The sequence below is a fragment of the Apteryx mantelli genome, chromosome 2 (genome assembly GCF_036417845.1).
Source record: "Apteryx mantelli isolate bAptMan1 chromosome 2, bAptMan1.hap1, whole genome shotgun sequence".
In the NCBI taxonomy this organism is placed as follows: domain Eukaryota; kingdom Metazoa; phylum Chordata; class Aves; order Apterygiformes; family Apterygidae; genus Apteryx; species Apteryx mantelli.
Window position 1 is genome coordinate 2,786,740 of NC_089979.1, and position 14,124 is coordinate 2,800,863.

General features: G+C 50.7%; 1 protein-coding gene across 1 annotated transcript in view; it reads right to left on the reverse strand.

Annotated features, from left to right (window-relative positions):
• ADGRB1 (adhesion G protein-coupled receptor B1) overlaps positions 1 to 14,124 on the reverse strand; it is a 206,502-nt gene that overhangs the window by 76,791 nt on the left and 115,587 nt on the right. Inside the window, exon 17 of the mRNA XM_067290107.1 lies at positions 12,136 to 12,274. Coding sequence (XP_067146208.1) covers positions 12,136 to 12,274 — 139 coding nt within the window. The remainder of the gene's footprint in view (positions 1 to 12,135; positions 12,275 to 14,124) is intronic.

Sequence of the window (14,124 nt, forward strand, 5' to 3'; positions counted from 1 at the left end):
TGCAAGTGAGGAACGCTGGGGTCTATTCCCAGCTTGTCCGCAGGTCAACTGTACCTGCGTGGCTCTGTCATTTAGGCCAATCTTTTCAAAGCCCACTCAAGCCATGTACTTTAAATTGAAAACACTGGCCTTAACTTCTCGGGGGCCTACTCTGACCCCCTGGAAATGGAATAGAATAATACCACTTTTTCCTCTCTCTTGCAGAGCTTAATTCAGCTTAGATCTCTCGACGTTTGTAAATGCCTTAGGGGATTCCTAGGGCTACATCAGGACAATCAAGCACTAGTATCGCATTCTCTGTTGTGCAATATTAAAATGTGGAGGTATGGAGGACAGAGAGGGGAGAGCTTTTGGCTTAACTGTTTGTTAGCTGGCCAGACGGAGTACCTATTTTTTACATCCTTGCTTTTTACGCATACTGTAAAATTTTCTGTTCCAGTCTTTCCCGTTAAAGCATATCTTACATTTTAGAAGAGAAAACAGAATCATTTTCCAAAATAAAGCCGATAATAATCAAAATGTCCTATCCCTCTAAGGGTATGCTCTCTTTCCTTCAGAGATGGCTGAGGCTAAAGTGCACCTTAATCAGACTGCTTGCAAAAGCACTGTTACATGCCCTGGGATTAGTGGCAAAGCTCTATCTTGCTACGCCTATCCTAGAAAATAAAACTGTTCAGAACCCATTTTGTGGCCCTGAGATGAAGTGATGCGATATAGCTAATGTTCATACAGATTCACAGTTCAGCACAAAGTGGTCTTGTCCATACCGCCTAGTGGAACATCCATGGATCGTGCCATCCCCTGGATCGTACCTGGGCTTTGCTAGCTGGCACAAGTTCAGACAGAGCCAGAGCATCACAAAAACTAAACAGTGTGGACAACCACAGGATATGCAGGACAGTGCCTGAGTCTTTGCTCTAGGCCTTTTTTTTTTTGTTTAAACACTATAGACGTGCTCTGAGTCTAACTACACTAAAAATGAGCTTCCTTTAGCATTCCTTAGTACTTGGGACTGTCCCTTCTCCCTACTACACAGAGGATGACCAAGTCAAAGCAGGTAATTAACTGGCATGCCAGTGCTTGCATTAGCCATCTTGGCCTGGTTTCACAACATGTGCCCTCAGCTTTACTAACTTTATAGCAGCAGCGCTCAGCACTTTACAGCAAAATGTGGTAAGACTTCTACAAAGTTAAAAAAAAATAAGGCCATGGAAGACTAGAAATGGAAAATGAGGGGGGAATCCAGACTGTGTTTATCCTGATTTAAGCAGCGTCTTGGTTCCATGCCAGGCGACAGCATTTCACCAAATTATTCCAAAACAGCCCGCTGTTTGTTTTACTCTGTAAGTGTTGTGTTGGTGAGCAATGCCAGACCAACAGCTCTCCCTACAGAACGGGCAACGCTTGCTTTCCCTCTATCTGTGCATCCTGCCCTTGGGAGAGACCAGACCGAGGAGTGGGAGAACATCTGAGACCATGCAGAAGCATGGTGTCTGGAGGAAGATTTCTGCCGAAGATGCTCATATCATCCTACTGCCTAGTACCATGGGCAACAAATGCCTGCCTTCACTTTCCCCTACCAGCACCCCTGCCCGCTGAAGACTAGCCCTTAAGAAAAAGCTCCATCCAAAGCATGAGCAATGAACACTTGCACCAAGCCTGCACAAGTCATCCCTAAAACAGCTCTTAAATTCTGCCTTAGTTCATTCCTTTAATTATTGCATATAGCTATGATTGCCCTCCTCTAGGACCCTGGAGGAGCTTCTCCTCTTTCACGGTTCAAACACTGAAGACCTCTGCACTGGTCATGGCTTCTGACCCAAACTAGATTTGAACCAAAAGCCTTAATGTAAATGTCTCCAGCTCATTATCTGTCCTCCAAGGCTTTCAGGGCCTCATTGGCTAGAGTTCGCCTCTGAAAAAGAGGCCTAGGGATTTCAGCCATTTAACACATGATCTGATTAGTGGGCGTCCCACAGATGCTGTATGCTGTTATGATGATAATGACAGCTTTATTCTAGCTGCGATCTGAAGTGCCCATGTGATCAGGCACGTTTCTGCCCACCCAGCACAGCACACAGAATTGTACAGGCACAGCTGATTACCGGGGAGCCTTGGTCCTATTTTTCTCTACAGGGGACAGTGATCTCAAAGTGGCATTAAAGGAATAAGATTCTGGCCCTGATGCTCATCTCATTCACGGCTGAGAGACCGCGAAGTAAAACTGTAACAGTCCCCAGATTTACAAGAGTACCACATTGACATAAACAAGATTAAAATTGGCCCCAGTAGTAAGATATTCCCTATCTGGAGGATGACAGACATGATTGTCATATTTAAAGAAGGAAAAAGAACAATTTGTCAAGAAAAATGAGAGCATTTCCTTGCTTATGGGAGATGAGCAGTCATTTTGCTTTCATGGATTTACTGAATATATTCTGTATATCCTTCCGGTTAGTAGGGCTAGCTTGTGAGCAGTCAACTTCACAAGCAGAGTTAGTTTTGACTGAATACTAGCATGCACAATATCATGTCAGCTTCCTGCTTAGACAGCCCAAACTTTTAGAGGGAAGTTTGGGGCTCAAATACTCATAATTACAAATCTGACACTTGTTTTCCACGTGCATTGCCCATTTTTGCTTATAAATGCCATTACTGCCAAAATCTTGCCCATAAATTTGTCCACTCAGTTATTCACAGAGAGCAAAAGTGTTAAGAGCACAAGTCTTTCAGAAACTAATTCAATTTTGTTTTAAATGAGCAGACATTTGTTGCTAAAAAATCATAATGACTTAATTTCCATGTCTCATTGCATGGCAATTCAAGGGCAACCTAAGCCTTTAGGCAGGGTACAACAGGACTCAGCGGTAAAGTGGCCTGCCAAAATTACCTAAAAAGGCTTTTCCAGGCTTAAGTACTATCGAGAGAGATGAGAGCAGAATGATACTAGAAAGCTAGGCAGAACACTCGACAGATCACCTGGTTCCCTCTTCTCTAGGGCTTTGAATACAACTTGGCTAGTCCCTGAAATATTTTGAAAAGGCAAATAATCTCATTTAGCACTGACACGTTAACTCCCACCCTTGATGAGCCCATGAAACCAGCCTCCATCACCCACTTGTTACCATTTTCAAATGAGCACCTTTGTGATGTCTCCCACGCTGTCCTCTGCCTTGGGAGAAGTTCCCCCAAAACATCTAGAAAGCTATCTCATGTTCTTTCTTTAAACCTCCTCTTTAAAACTCTGCTTGTCGCAGTGCCTACAAAAAAATCCTGACAATAGCAGATGTGCCCTGACTTACTTCAGATTGTGGTGACTAATGCCCTCACGTTGTTTACATGTGCTCCCACACCTGCCTAGATCCACGCATTATCTTTTCTCAGGTACTTCAACTGGAAGCTATTTTGGGCTGGGCTGAGCTGGTTTTCTGGCCCGATCAGCACGGAGTAGACTGAGGAAGTCGTGCTCCATAGCTAAGACTCCCAGATGACACGGTGGTCCAAGTAACATATCATAAAAATAAAATAATAGCAGACCAACAGTTATAGCTGGATACTGTAAGCAGGCAAGCTGGACTATCCATTTGTTGGTCCTGGCCTCCTAGTCTGAGAATTCCTGTGATATTTTCAAATACATGTCCTAATCCATAAAGGCTTCCCTATCAGCCTTCATCCTGCTCTACTCCTCAATAATGTGTTTATGCCAAACCTCTGCCATACTGATCTCCTTTACATAGCAAGAAGCAGACACAGAGGTGATCTGGAATACAGAATTACAGACTACAGGGTGGGAAGAGATATGAAGAGCTCATCTCGCCCATTCGCCTGCCTCGAAGTTATATAAACCATTCCTAGCCTGCTCTACAAAGCCTCCACTGATGGAGGCTCTCAGTGCTTAACTATCCCTGCAGCTGGAATGTTTTCCCTTGTGTCTAAATTAAATCTCTCTCACTGCAATTTAAGTCCAATCCCCAGCAGACACAGAAAGCAGATTGCTCCCTTCCTTTCCTCAGCTGCCTTGTACCCATTTGAAGACTATTATCCTCCTTCCCCTCGGCCTTTTCTCCTTGAGAAGCAACTCCAGCCCTCTTGCAGAGTTCACCTCCATTCTCGATTAGTGTGGAGATACCATGCCAAACGGCTATGACACACAATCCCCTCCCGCACACATGAACACACACACACACTTCCACGCTCACGTCAGCCTGTGCCTGCGTTGTACCAGCCATCCTGCTTTAACACAGCAAAGAGCCTCTCAGAGAGGCACCGCCGACCCCCTTCTTTCACATTTCTGGCCCTGGATGCTCTTGAGCACGCCTCAAATCCGCATATTCTGTCCAAGTCTGGCAGCTGTTTTCCAAGCACTTAGCAAACTGGAAAGGGGAATGGGGAAGACCCTGGTGCCCTGGCTTAAATCCACACCTCCTTTAACGGAGCAGTAAGCCATGACTGGGTAATAGGGCAGCTGTCACGCTTGCTGAGCTGCCTTCATGGCAACAAGGCACTAAACACTGCAAACTCAAAATAAGCATCAAAACCCTTAGGAACCGCTGGGGACACAGCTTCCCAGTTGCACATAGTGAGTCTTTAATTTCAGCACACAGGCTGAAGACCAGAGTCTAACCTCAGCCCTGGTATCATTCCTGGGGCCACTTGGTTAATGTTAGTGCTGTTTTTGCCCTTGCACCGAAGGGTGAGTTTGGCTCAATATTACTCATGCCGAAGCAGTGAATCCCACAATGTTTTAGGCTCCCAGCACTTGATCATGTTCCTCTCCCACGTTCCCTTCAGACAAAGAGATACAGAGTGATGCAGCATTTGCCTGCAGAAGAGTCACTGCCAGTGCTGTGCAGAGCGCTCTGGCTTTGGCTCGCAGGGGAGAGTCGCAGACCTGCGGCGTGGCAATTCGCACCTCCTGAAGTTCACCATGAGTTAAAGACCTGAATGACTCCACAGCATTACAGCGGAAACTCAGCAGAGAAAGCTCTCAGCTGTGAACGTCTACCAAGATACCTGCTGGATCTACAGACAGCTGGATCTGCAGACAGCCGCTAAGGAAGTGGGACGCTGCGCTGACTGCTTATTATGCTGAGCTAAAACCTTCTATTATTACCTTGTGCGCTACCTGTCTTCTTTTGATGTATTCAACTGCTGTCTCTCCTAGAAGCGCAGCACTCAAAGAGGCTTCCTATCGCTCCATTCTCCGATTCCTTACCTACATTTGTTCGCACACCAATCAGTTCCTTTGCTGATGGGATTCTCTCTTAGTTAACTGCGCACAGCGTACAGCATGGTGGAATGCCAATCTTCATTCACATCTCTCACCTTAACAACAAATCCAGCATTGCTCCGCTCCTGTAGTGCGAGGTCTCTTAGTAGCCCTCTTCTTCTGTAAACTCCATATAAATCACCTGTAAACTGACTCCAAGTTCTCTTGAAACTCAGACCAGGTTTAGCCCAGATACACTCAGCACTAGCCCCAGCTCATTGCTACTAACCATCTCTCAAACCTGGCCTGAAATCCAAAACCATCAGAAGTATATCCCCTACTTGGGATTCAAACTTCCATGTAGATTTAAAAAGAAAAGGGGGGGGAAAAAAAGGAAGAAACTATCAGAGCAGTGAGTGAGCACATTCCAGCAAAAATCAACAACATAAAGTAAATCTGTGCTTCTCTCAACCAAATGCTCAAATCACTTTGAACTAGCAAATATCAAGTCAATACATACTGACAGACTTCAAGTCAGCAACGACAAAGCAAACATTTAACAGAGCAGGTGATTTCCAGTGAAGCGACACTGTAAGATCACAATTCAGCCCCTCCGTTAAGAGGCCAAATTTGAAAAGCAATGCAATTCTTAAAAGCAATCCAGTTCTTCTAAGAAGAAGGTAGATTGTGGGTTGGCCCATTTGGCCATCCAAAGGCATCAGCTGTCCCTCTCTTCCTCCTAGTCATGTCATGGGTGAGAGCAGGAAGGGAAAACTATCTGCCCAGCTGGGTTCTTACTCTACCCACTCCATGCTAACAGTGCTTACCAAGACACAGGGAGACTACACAGGCTTTAGCAAAAGGAGCATCCCCACCGAGCAAGGGAAAGACCAGCAGGCAGCTTGTGATTTGCAGAATCACAGCCTGCTCCTAAGGGCTGCCACTGATCCAGGGGAAACGCATGCCTGAGCAAACATGGCAGCTGCTCCTGCTATGGAGCAGGAGATGGGCAAACCCCAGAAATCTCAGGCAACACTCGCACCATAACCCTCCCGAGCCTCAGCACAGAGCTCTCTTGAGAAGAGAAGTCCAGCTGGATTCTCCCTTTGTCATTCCCATTTTAGTCTTTCCATATCAGGGGGTCCAGCAGTAGCGGTATGAATCCCCAGGAAATTTTAGGAGATTTCCAGTTCTAGGACTCTGCTGCAGGAGACACAATCACTTCGTGACAGATACTCTGCACGCAGCAGCAGCATCCCTGAGAGAATAGGGTGATTGCAGGAAGAGGTGCCAAACACACAAATGCAAGAGGCTTGCACAAAATTTGCAACTCCAAATTCCAAATGTTTGCAGCTCAGCAATGTTCACCCTGGCATGGCTCTTGCTAACTGAACAAGCGGAGGTGCCTAATGCTCTGTTCGGGAAATGACAGCACTTGGCCCCGTCTGTAGAACTCTTCAGACTCAGGGCAGCGTGCAGATGAACACAGCCTGGGATGTCACCTGGAAGGGTGCTGCAGCTGGGGAAACGGAAGCAGAAAGCAATGAAGTGATTAGCCCAAGGTCAAACAGAGTTTAATTCACAGGCACAGGAACAGCTCTCAGCCCTGTGGTTTAGCCAACACACCCAGATGCACTGGTCTAATAAATTGTTCATTAGAGCCTCTGTGGAAATTGGCAGTGCTTTGAGGCCTTAAGTATTAGAGCCAGTAAAAACTGAGAACTTCCCTTCAGCAGAAAAGTCCAACTTTGACTCAAAGAGTTAAAGTTTCAGGAGACACTGAATTTTTATTAATGAAACCTGCAAACAACTGTAAACTTGAGAACTGACTGTTGTCCAGGTATGCAAAACGCTTCATTCTTACCCAAACTCCAAATCTTAGGTGATAAATGATCGCAGAATATAAAAGCTAAACACTAATCTCCAGATGAAGTGCTTCAGTCTTATCTAAGTGAATCACTGCTATCATTTTCCGTCAGAAATGTTGTCAGAACTGCTAAATTCTTACAAAACATTTTGATTCAATAAAATCAACATTTTCCAGCAGAAAAGCATTCTGCTGAAAAACTTGGATCCACTCAATCTGTGAGCGAAGCACTACAAACGGATTCTGGGACCTTAAAATAGCCTGTCTTGCATCTGTGTGCTTTCCCTGAAGTACACAGAGCTCCCATAACACAGGACAGCCTTTATATAAGGAAGCTCTCCAAGATACAGCAAGATCACATCAAGCCTGCACGTCGATCCCCTTCCTGCAGCCTATATAGAGCAGCCATTCCAAACTAGTCAAGATGTAAACTGAAAGTCTACTATTCATGCTGTGTTATTTCCCCAGGGTAAAAAGGATTTTTTCTTCTCTGATGCACAGACAATGTTTGGATGTTTTCATGAAGAAAAGTGAATGTTGTGAGTTGAGAAAGGAGCTCAGAACATGCTGTCCCTTTAGGTAGGAAGCACATCAGTACAGATGTCTTATATTCATGAAAACATGGCGCTAACGATGGACAAAGCCCCTTCTTTTTGCATTGCAACAACCTGGAATACCTTAGGGTACGGGCAGCTCAATCCTTACACTCATCTACGTCGTCAGCATGCTTCTGTAGTTTGGTCTGCTGCTTGTGAACAATACACCCCACAAAAACACACAGGTGCTGCAAAGCCGTTTCAGCAAATTGTTTGCATGTTGGTAAATGCAGTCCTGCAGGGAAGATATTCCAAAAATTCAGCATGGACAGAGCAAACTCAGCAGCCATGCAAGTTTTTGCCACCAAGACCTTTCAACCTTCCCTAGCACTAGAAATAAGAGCAGAGCTCAGACTCCCTTGTGTGACCAGCTTTTCCTCTGTGAATGAGGCTAGAAAGGAGAGGAGGAGAGGGCAGAAAGTCCCTGTGTGTACAGTCTTACTATGATCCTCAGTGCAATACAAATTAAGCTTTAAAGCTTAGTAGACTTTATAGAGGCCAGTCATGAGCTAGTAGGCAGAAGAGACAACATGAGCCAAACTCAAACAAGACAACCAAACAGTGAAAGGCTCCCCCGCAAATCCTCAGGCTCCAGCGATCTTTCCTAAGCATCTCTAACAAATCGCCAGGACTGCCAAGAAATATTTTAAAAATACCATCACGAGACACTTAATCAGACTAACCACAGTTTGAAAAGTTACAGTCCAAATGCACGGCTGCGCAATTTCCTTTTGTCCTTATCCTCTCCTCTCCCCTTACCACTAGTACTACTATTATGCAGGTGTAGTATGCTAGGTACTGTATAACACCAGAATAAAAAGAGAGCCCCTGCCCCCAAAACCTTATCGTCTTCCTTCATTAAAGGGTCTTTGGTCTTTAATGATAGTCAAACACCACTCCTGCTGAAGCTCGGCGAGAGGCTAAGAATCGCTGACTCTGTCCAGCAGAAATGGCAACATCTAAGCAAATTTAGACACGAAGAAAGAGCAGGGCCAAGCCCAAACTCCAGATTTCATGCTGGATCTGAACAGCTCCACCATTGCTTAGGGAACGCCTGTTTCCAAAACTGATTCCAAGCATAGCGCTTTCATGAGTGGCAGCCTCTAGTTCCTCTGAAGGCAATGGAAACCTGTTCCCTTTGCTTCCACAGGAGCAACATCAAGGGCCCAGCCTGGGAAACTCTGTCCTATGCACAGATGTAAAGTCCTTGGCAAGTACGAATCAGCCGGCTGGGCAGCAACGACCCACACAGCTCCCACAAGCCTTTTCAGGCCCATTTCACTGCAAAGAAGCTGTGCCGATACCAGGATCACATATATTTCAAACTGTCGGGGCCAAAGACTCCAGAAGAGAGATTTCTAGCAATAAATAACATTAATGACACAAGCAGACAGAGCTTCCTGTCCTGAGAGCTCCAAAGGCACATGAAAAACTACATTATAAATGTCACCACCGCAGACACCAACGCTGATGAGAAGCCACCTCTGGGGAAGGCAGGCAGCACGGGCTTCCTCACAGTGACGCTCGGTCAGGAAAACCGAGGCTGGAACCAGAAGGACCTGGGTGAGAAATGCTCCTCAGCACCACAAACCCTTGGCTTTACTTAGGGGCGAACTCAGGAAGCAGCCAGGTCCCACCTTTCCTCCCACCTTGGCCGGAGGACTTGCTCTTATGTTCGTGAGTAGGCTCTAGCCGGGGAAGAATGAGTTCTGAAATCGCAACCCTAACAGCAATCAGCGGAGTCGGAAAGAAGAACGGAGGAAGTGATTTTAGGCCTAAGCCCAAAGGACCAGCTGAGAGGTTGGTTGCAGATATAATAAAACATGCCTGGGGGATATAAGCTGCATCCTCCTGCAGCCAAGTCCACTCTCAAACGCGAAAATACTTGCACTGATCATAAAAAGCTTACAGCAACATAGTTTGACCCAGATAAGACTTTAGACACCTAAAGCTGAGGGAGTAGTAGCATGTGGCCACATTAAATTAACCATTTTTTTTCTAGCTGCTTAGTTAAATAACACCAAGAACTGCATGAACATAAAGATTTAGGCTCCCTTTACAGAAACTTCTGCTTTAGTCATGCCAAAGACTCCCTTCTCTCTTCCCACAGCGCCTGGCCCTCTGTCCACCTTCAGAAGAAAATCAGCAGTGGGTCTTCACCAACACCTCAACCGCGCACCTGGGATAGCTCATTTCAGGCTTTCCCTTGGAAGTATTTCTGCAGCAGAATTCAGAATTTGTTTTTGCCGGCCCTGAAACCCCCCTCAACGACAGTGGGACTGGGTCACTTGCCACGATACGTGTAAAGCACAGAGCACCCCGGCACGGGACAACGTTCGCTCATCAATCATGCTTTCGGGTCATCACAACTTCTGGAGCTAAAAGCCTAAGTTGGTACAGTTTGGGCTAACGGGCTAAGGCTCGCTGCTGGCGGCTGAAGCTGCCCTGCATCTTCTGCAGGCTCGTGGTGCACACACTGAGCAGCGGGTTACGTGCACGCTATAGAGAGGCAGACGATGGGCCACGGCTGGCAGAGGTGAGCTGAGCCTCGCACATCACCGCAGTCACCCCGAGAAGGCTGGGAACCCCTCCGGTAAAACGCTGGCCCAGCAGGGTGTCTTCAAACCGACTGGGTTTCACGCAGATCCCAGTCAGCCTGGTGGGAACACGGGGGAACAACGAAGCCTGGAAGAAAAGGTGGGGCAGGGACGTGCCTGCCAATTTAACCATCTCCCCCTGGGCCCCTTCCAAGGGGGCACCTGCTCCCCATCCTACTCTCAAGCTTCCTTCAGCCATCGCACGTCTGCCGAGACCGCAAGCCTGGTGCCTCTCTCAAGAGGACCCCGAGAGCTGTTCTATCAGGCGCTCGCTGCCACTTGAGAGCCTGTTTCGAAGGGGGTTTAGCGGCTGGGCCTGTACGGGGCCTAGGCAAACACAACCAACGCTGTATCTTTAAAACCACTTCAGTGCAGATGTTGTTTCCATGGTAACTAGTGGACCAAATACATTAGTGTTTCTAATAATAAACCAAACCTTCATCTTGGAAAATGTGATTCCCCCCCCCCCCTTTACCACCATCACCCTCCTTTCTTCCTTTCCCCTCCCCTTTTGCTGAATTAAGCCAGCGTTTAACAAGCAAGGCATAATTAGTAAATAATTGGATGGGCCCAGTAACTCCCAGTGCCCAAGCAGATGGAGAAACATTACATGGAGAGAAGCGGAGGGGGGGGGCATCCGCTATACGAACTTGGGAACTGTCCAGAAAGGGATGAACTATTTAAAAAAAAATCCAAATCAAACAGAAAGATACAAAAGAGGAGCCTATGAAGCCCCCTTCAACTGCCCTGGCATCAACTTTGGTGCCCTGGCACCCACTCCGCGCTCTGAGCCAGGGTGTAGCTCCGCGGTGATAATTTCTAGGAATCTCTCACTTTTCCACCAGTTCTGTCCGAGAAACGGCACCTACTTCCCTTTTTTTTTTTTTTTTTTTTGCACAAAGCGGCAGAAACTTCACGGGCGCCCCTCCGACTCTTCCCTGCCTCTATCCCCCGCATTTCCAACGCCAGCCAAAGCGTTGGGTGCTTCCGAGCCCGCCAGCCACCGAGAACCACCTGAGAAAGGGGAAAAGACGGAGCTGCAGAACCGCGGCGGCCCAGCGAGTCGGGAAGTGGATTTGCACGAATAAGACACGTGCAAAGATTCAGTGCGGGTACCCACAACAGTTAACACGCCGGGCTGTGTTAGTCCACCACCACCAGCACCACCACCAGCACCACCACCAGCACCACCAGCACCACCGCTTTTTACCGGCATTCTTATTCAAATCCACAGCGCAGGGAAGGAGCAATGGGAGGAAGGGGGGTGTGCGCGAAGCCAACGAGAGAATCAATGCAGCAGCAACAGCAATCCCAACGTATCCCACAGTCCCCGCTCCACCTCGAGCTGCAACTGAGCACGGGAGGGGGGAAAGGGGAGAGGAAGGGCGGCAGCGAGTGGGGGGGGTCCGAGGTCTGTCGGGGACCGAAAAAGGCGTGCAAGGGGGGTCCGAACGCCTGCCGGGAAGGGATCCAGATCGTTACGGTCCCGGTGACATTTCAATGCAGCAGGGTTCCTCGCCTGGGTTTGTTTTTTAGGTCACGGCGTTTCCGGAGCACCCCCTGCACGCCGCTGCGCTGTGCACCGGCGTTTCCAGGCCGCTAAACCCGCTCCACGCGCGCAAAAGGGGGGCACACGCGCGGACCCGCGGCGATGCCCACCGCCCCGCGCGCGCGCACCGACCAGCTGGCTACTGGCAAGCTGGTTGTCATCGAAATGTCACACGCTGCAAAGCTGCTCCGTTCCGGTTCCTTCCTTTCTCTCGCTCTTTTTTCTTTTTTCTCTCTTTTTTTTTCCTTTCTTTTTTTTTTATCTCCCGATACCTCCTTTCTTGGCGTTCTCTTCTGCACGTTATTGGCAGGACTTACCATGTCTGAACTGAGCTGGGCTAAGATGGCGAAGGTGGAGAGTCTGTCACAGAGGCATTTAGTTCGGAAGGAGTCGACTGGGACCGTTCGGCAGCCGCGCCAGGACCAGGCACCAAGCTGGGAGGAGGAGGCGGAGGATCTGTTAAAGGGAAGGGGTGGCAAAGCGCAGAGAAGAGAGAGAGAGAGAGAGAGAGAGAGAGAGAGAGAGAAGGGGGAGAGCGGGAGAGTGAGCGAAGGCAGCGAGAAGAAGGAAATTCATCGCCCGCGCGGGAGGGCCCCAGCCCACTCGGAGCATCGCCTGCCTCCCCCCCACCCCAGCCGCCGCCGCCGCCACGCGGCCTCCTGCCTCCCTGCCTGCCTGCCTGCCTGCCTGCCTCCCGGCCCCGCGCCCTGCCCCACGCGCTCCCTGCCCCACGGGTGCCTGCCTAGGCACCCCCGTCCCCACACCCCCTATATACCCCCATCCCCACACCCCCTATACAGCCCCGTCCCCACACCCCCTATACACCCCCTAGGCACCCCTGTCCCCACACCCCCTATATACCCCCATCCCCACACCCCCTATACACCCCCTAGGCACCCCAGTCCCCACACCCCCTATACACCCCCTAGGCACCCCTGTCCTCACACCCCCTATACAGCCCTATCCCCACACCCCCATACACCCCCTAGGCACCCCCATCCCCACACCACCTATACAGCCCTATCCCCACACCCCCATACACCCCCTAGGTACCCCTGTCCCCACACCCCCTGTACAGCCCCATCCCCACACCCCCTATATACCCCCTAGGCACCCCTGTCCCCACACCCCCTATACAGCCCCATCCCCACAACCCTGCCCCTATGCCCCCAGACACCCCCTCCCCCACACCCCCTATACTCCTCCCACCCCAAAGCCCTGTCCTCACAACCCCTCTACCTCCCATCCCCACACCCCCTATAGACCCCCATCTCCACACCCCCTCCCCCACACCCCCCCGGACACCTCCCATCCCCCACAGCCCTGTCCCCACACCCCCTATACACCCCCTAGGCACCCCTGTCCCCACACCCCCTATACACCCCCTTCCCACAGCCCTGTTCCCACACCCCTATACACCTCCCACCCCACAGCGCTGTCCCCACGCCCCCTATACATCCCCACCCCCCACAGCCCCCTCCCCACACCCTCTATACACCCCATCCCACAGCCCCTATCCCCCCCCCGCCCCCTGTACCCTCCCCTCCCCCCGGCCCCTATGCGCCCCCCGCCCCCCCGCCACACTCTCGCAGCGGGGCAGCGCCCCCCCCGGCCCCGCCCCCACACATCTCCCCCCCCCCAACTGCCGCCGGTGCCCGCGGCCTCCCCTCCCCCCTCGGCCCCGCAGACCCCCCCCTCCCCCCTCGCCGGTAGCGCACCGGGCGGCGGGTGTCAGCTCGCCGCGCTAATCGCCTTTGGCGCGGAGGCGGCTGCTCCGGCGCAGGCGGCGGCGGCGGCGGAGGGAGGGGAAGGGGCCGCGGCCGGGGCCGGGTCGGCGGCGGCGGCGGGAGAGTTTGGGCGGGCGGCTCCGCGGCCGAGCCGAGCCGTGACAGGGCGGCGGGGGCCCCTTCGCGCCCTGCGTCCGCCCCTCAGGGGAAGGGGGCCGAGGCAGGGCCGGCGGCAGCAAGCCGAGGGCAGCTCCGGGGGGAGCCGGGGAGCGTGGCGGGTGGCCGGGGCTTCTCCCGCGTCCCGCCGGCTCCAGCAAACCTGCCGGGGGCTGCGGCGGGATTCGCTTCCATGCGGGCCCTGAGCCGCCACTGGCGCTAACAGCGTGACGGAGAATCACCACGCGCTCCCGGTTCCCTTACAGCTACACACTCGCGTCAAGCGTGACACGCACCGCTGAGCCTTCCCGAATTACCCCTCGTTTGGACTAACGCGCGTCGAGCGAGAAAGGATAACCGCTTTTGCTGTAGAAGCCAGCAAAGCAGAATCCTTTGCGCTCGCTCTGGAGCCCGTCCGGAGCT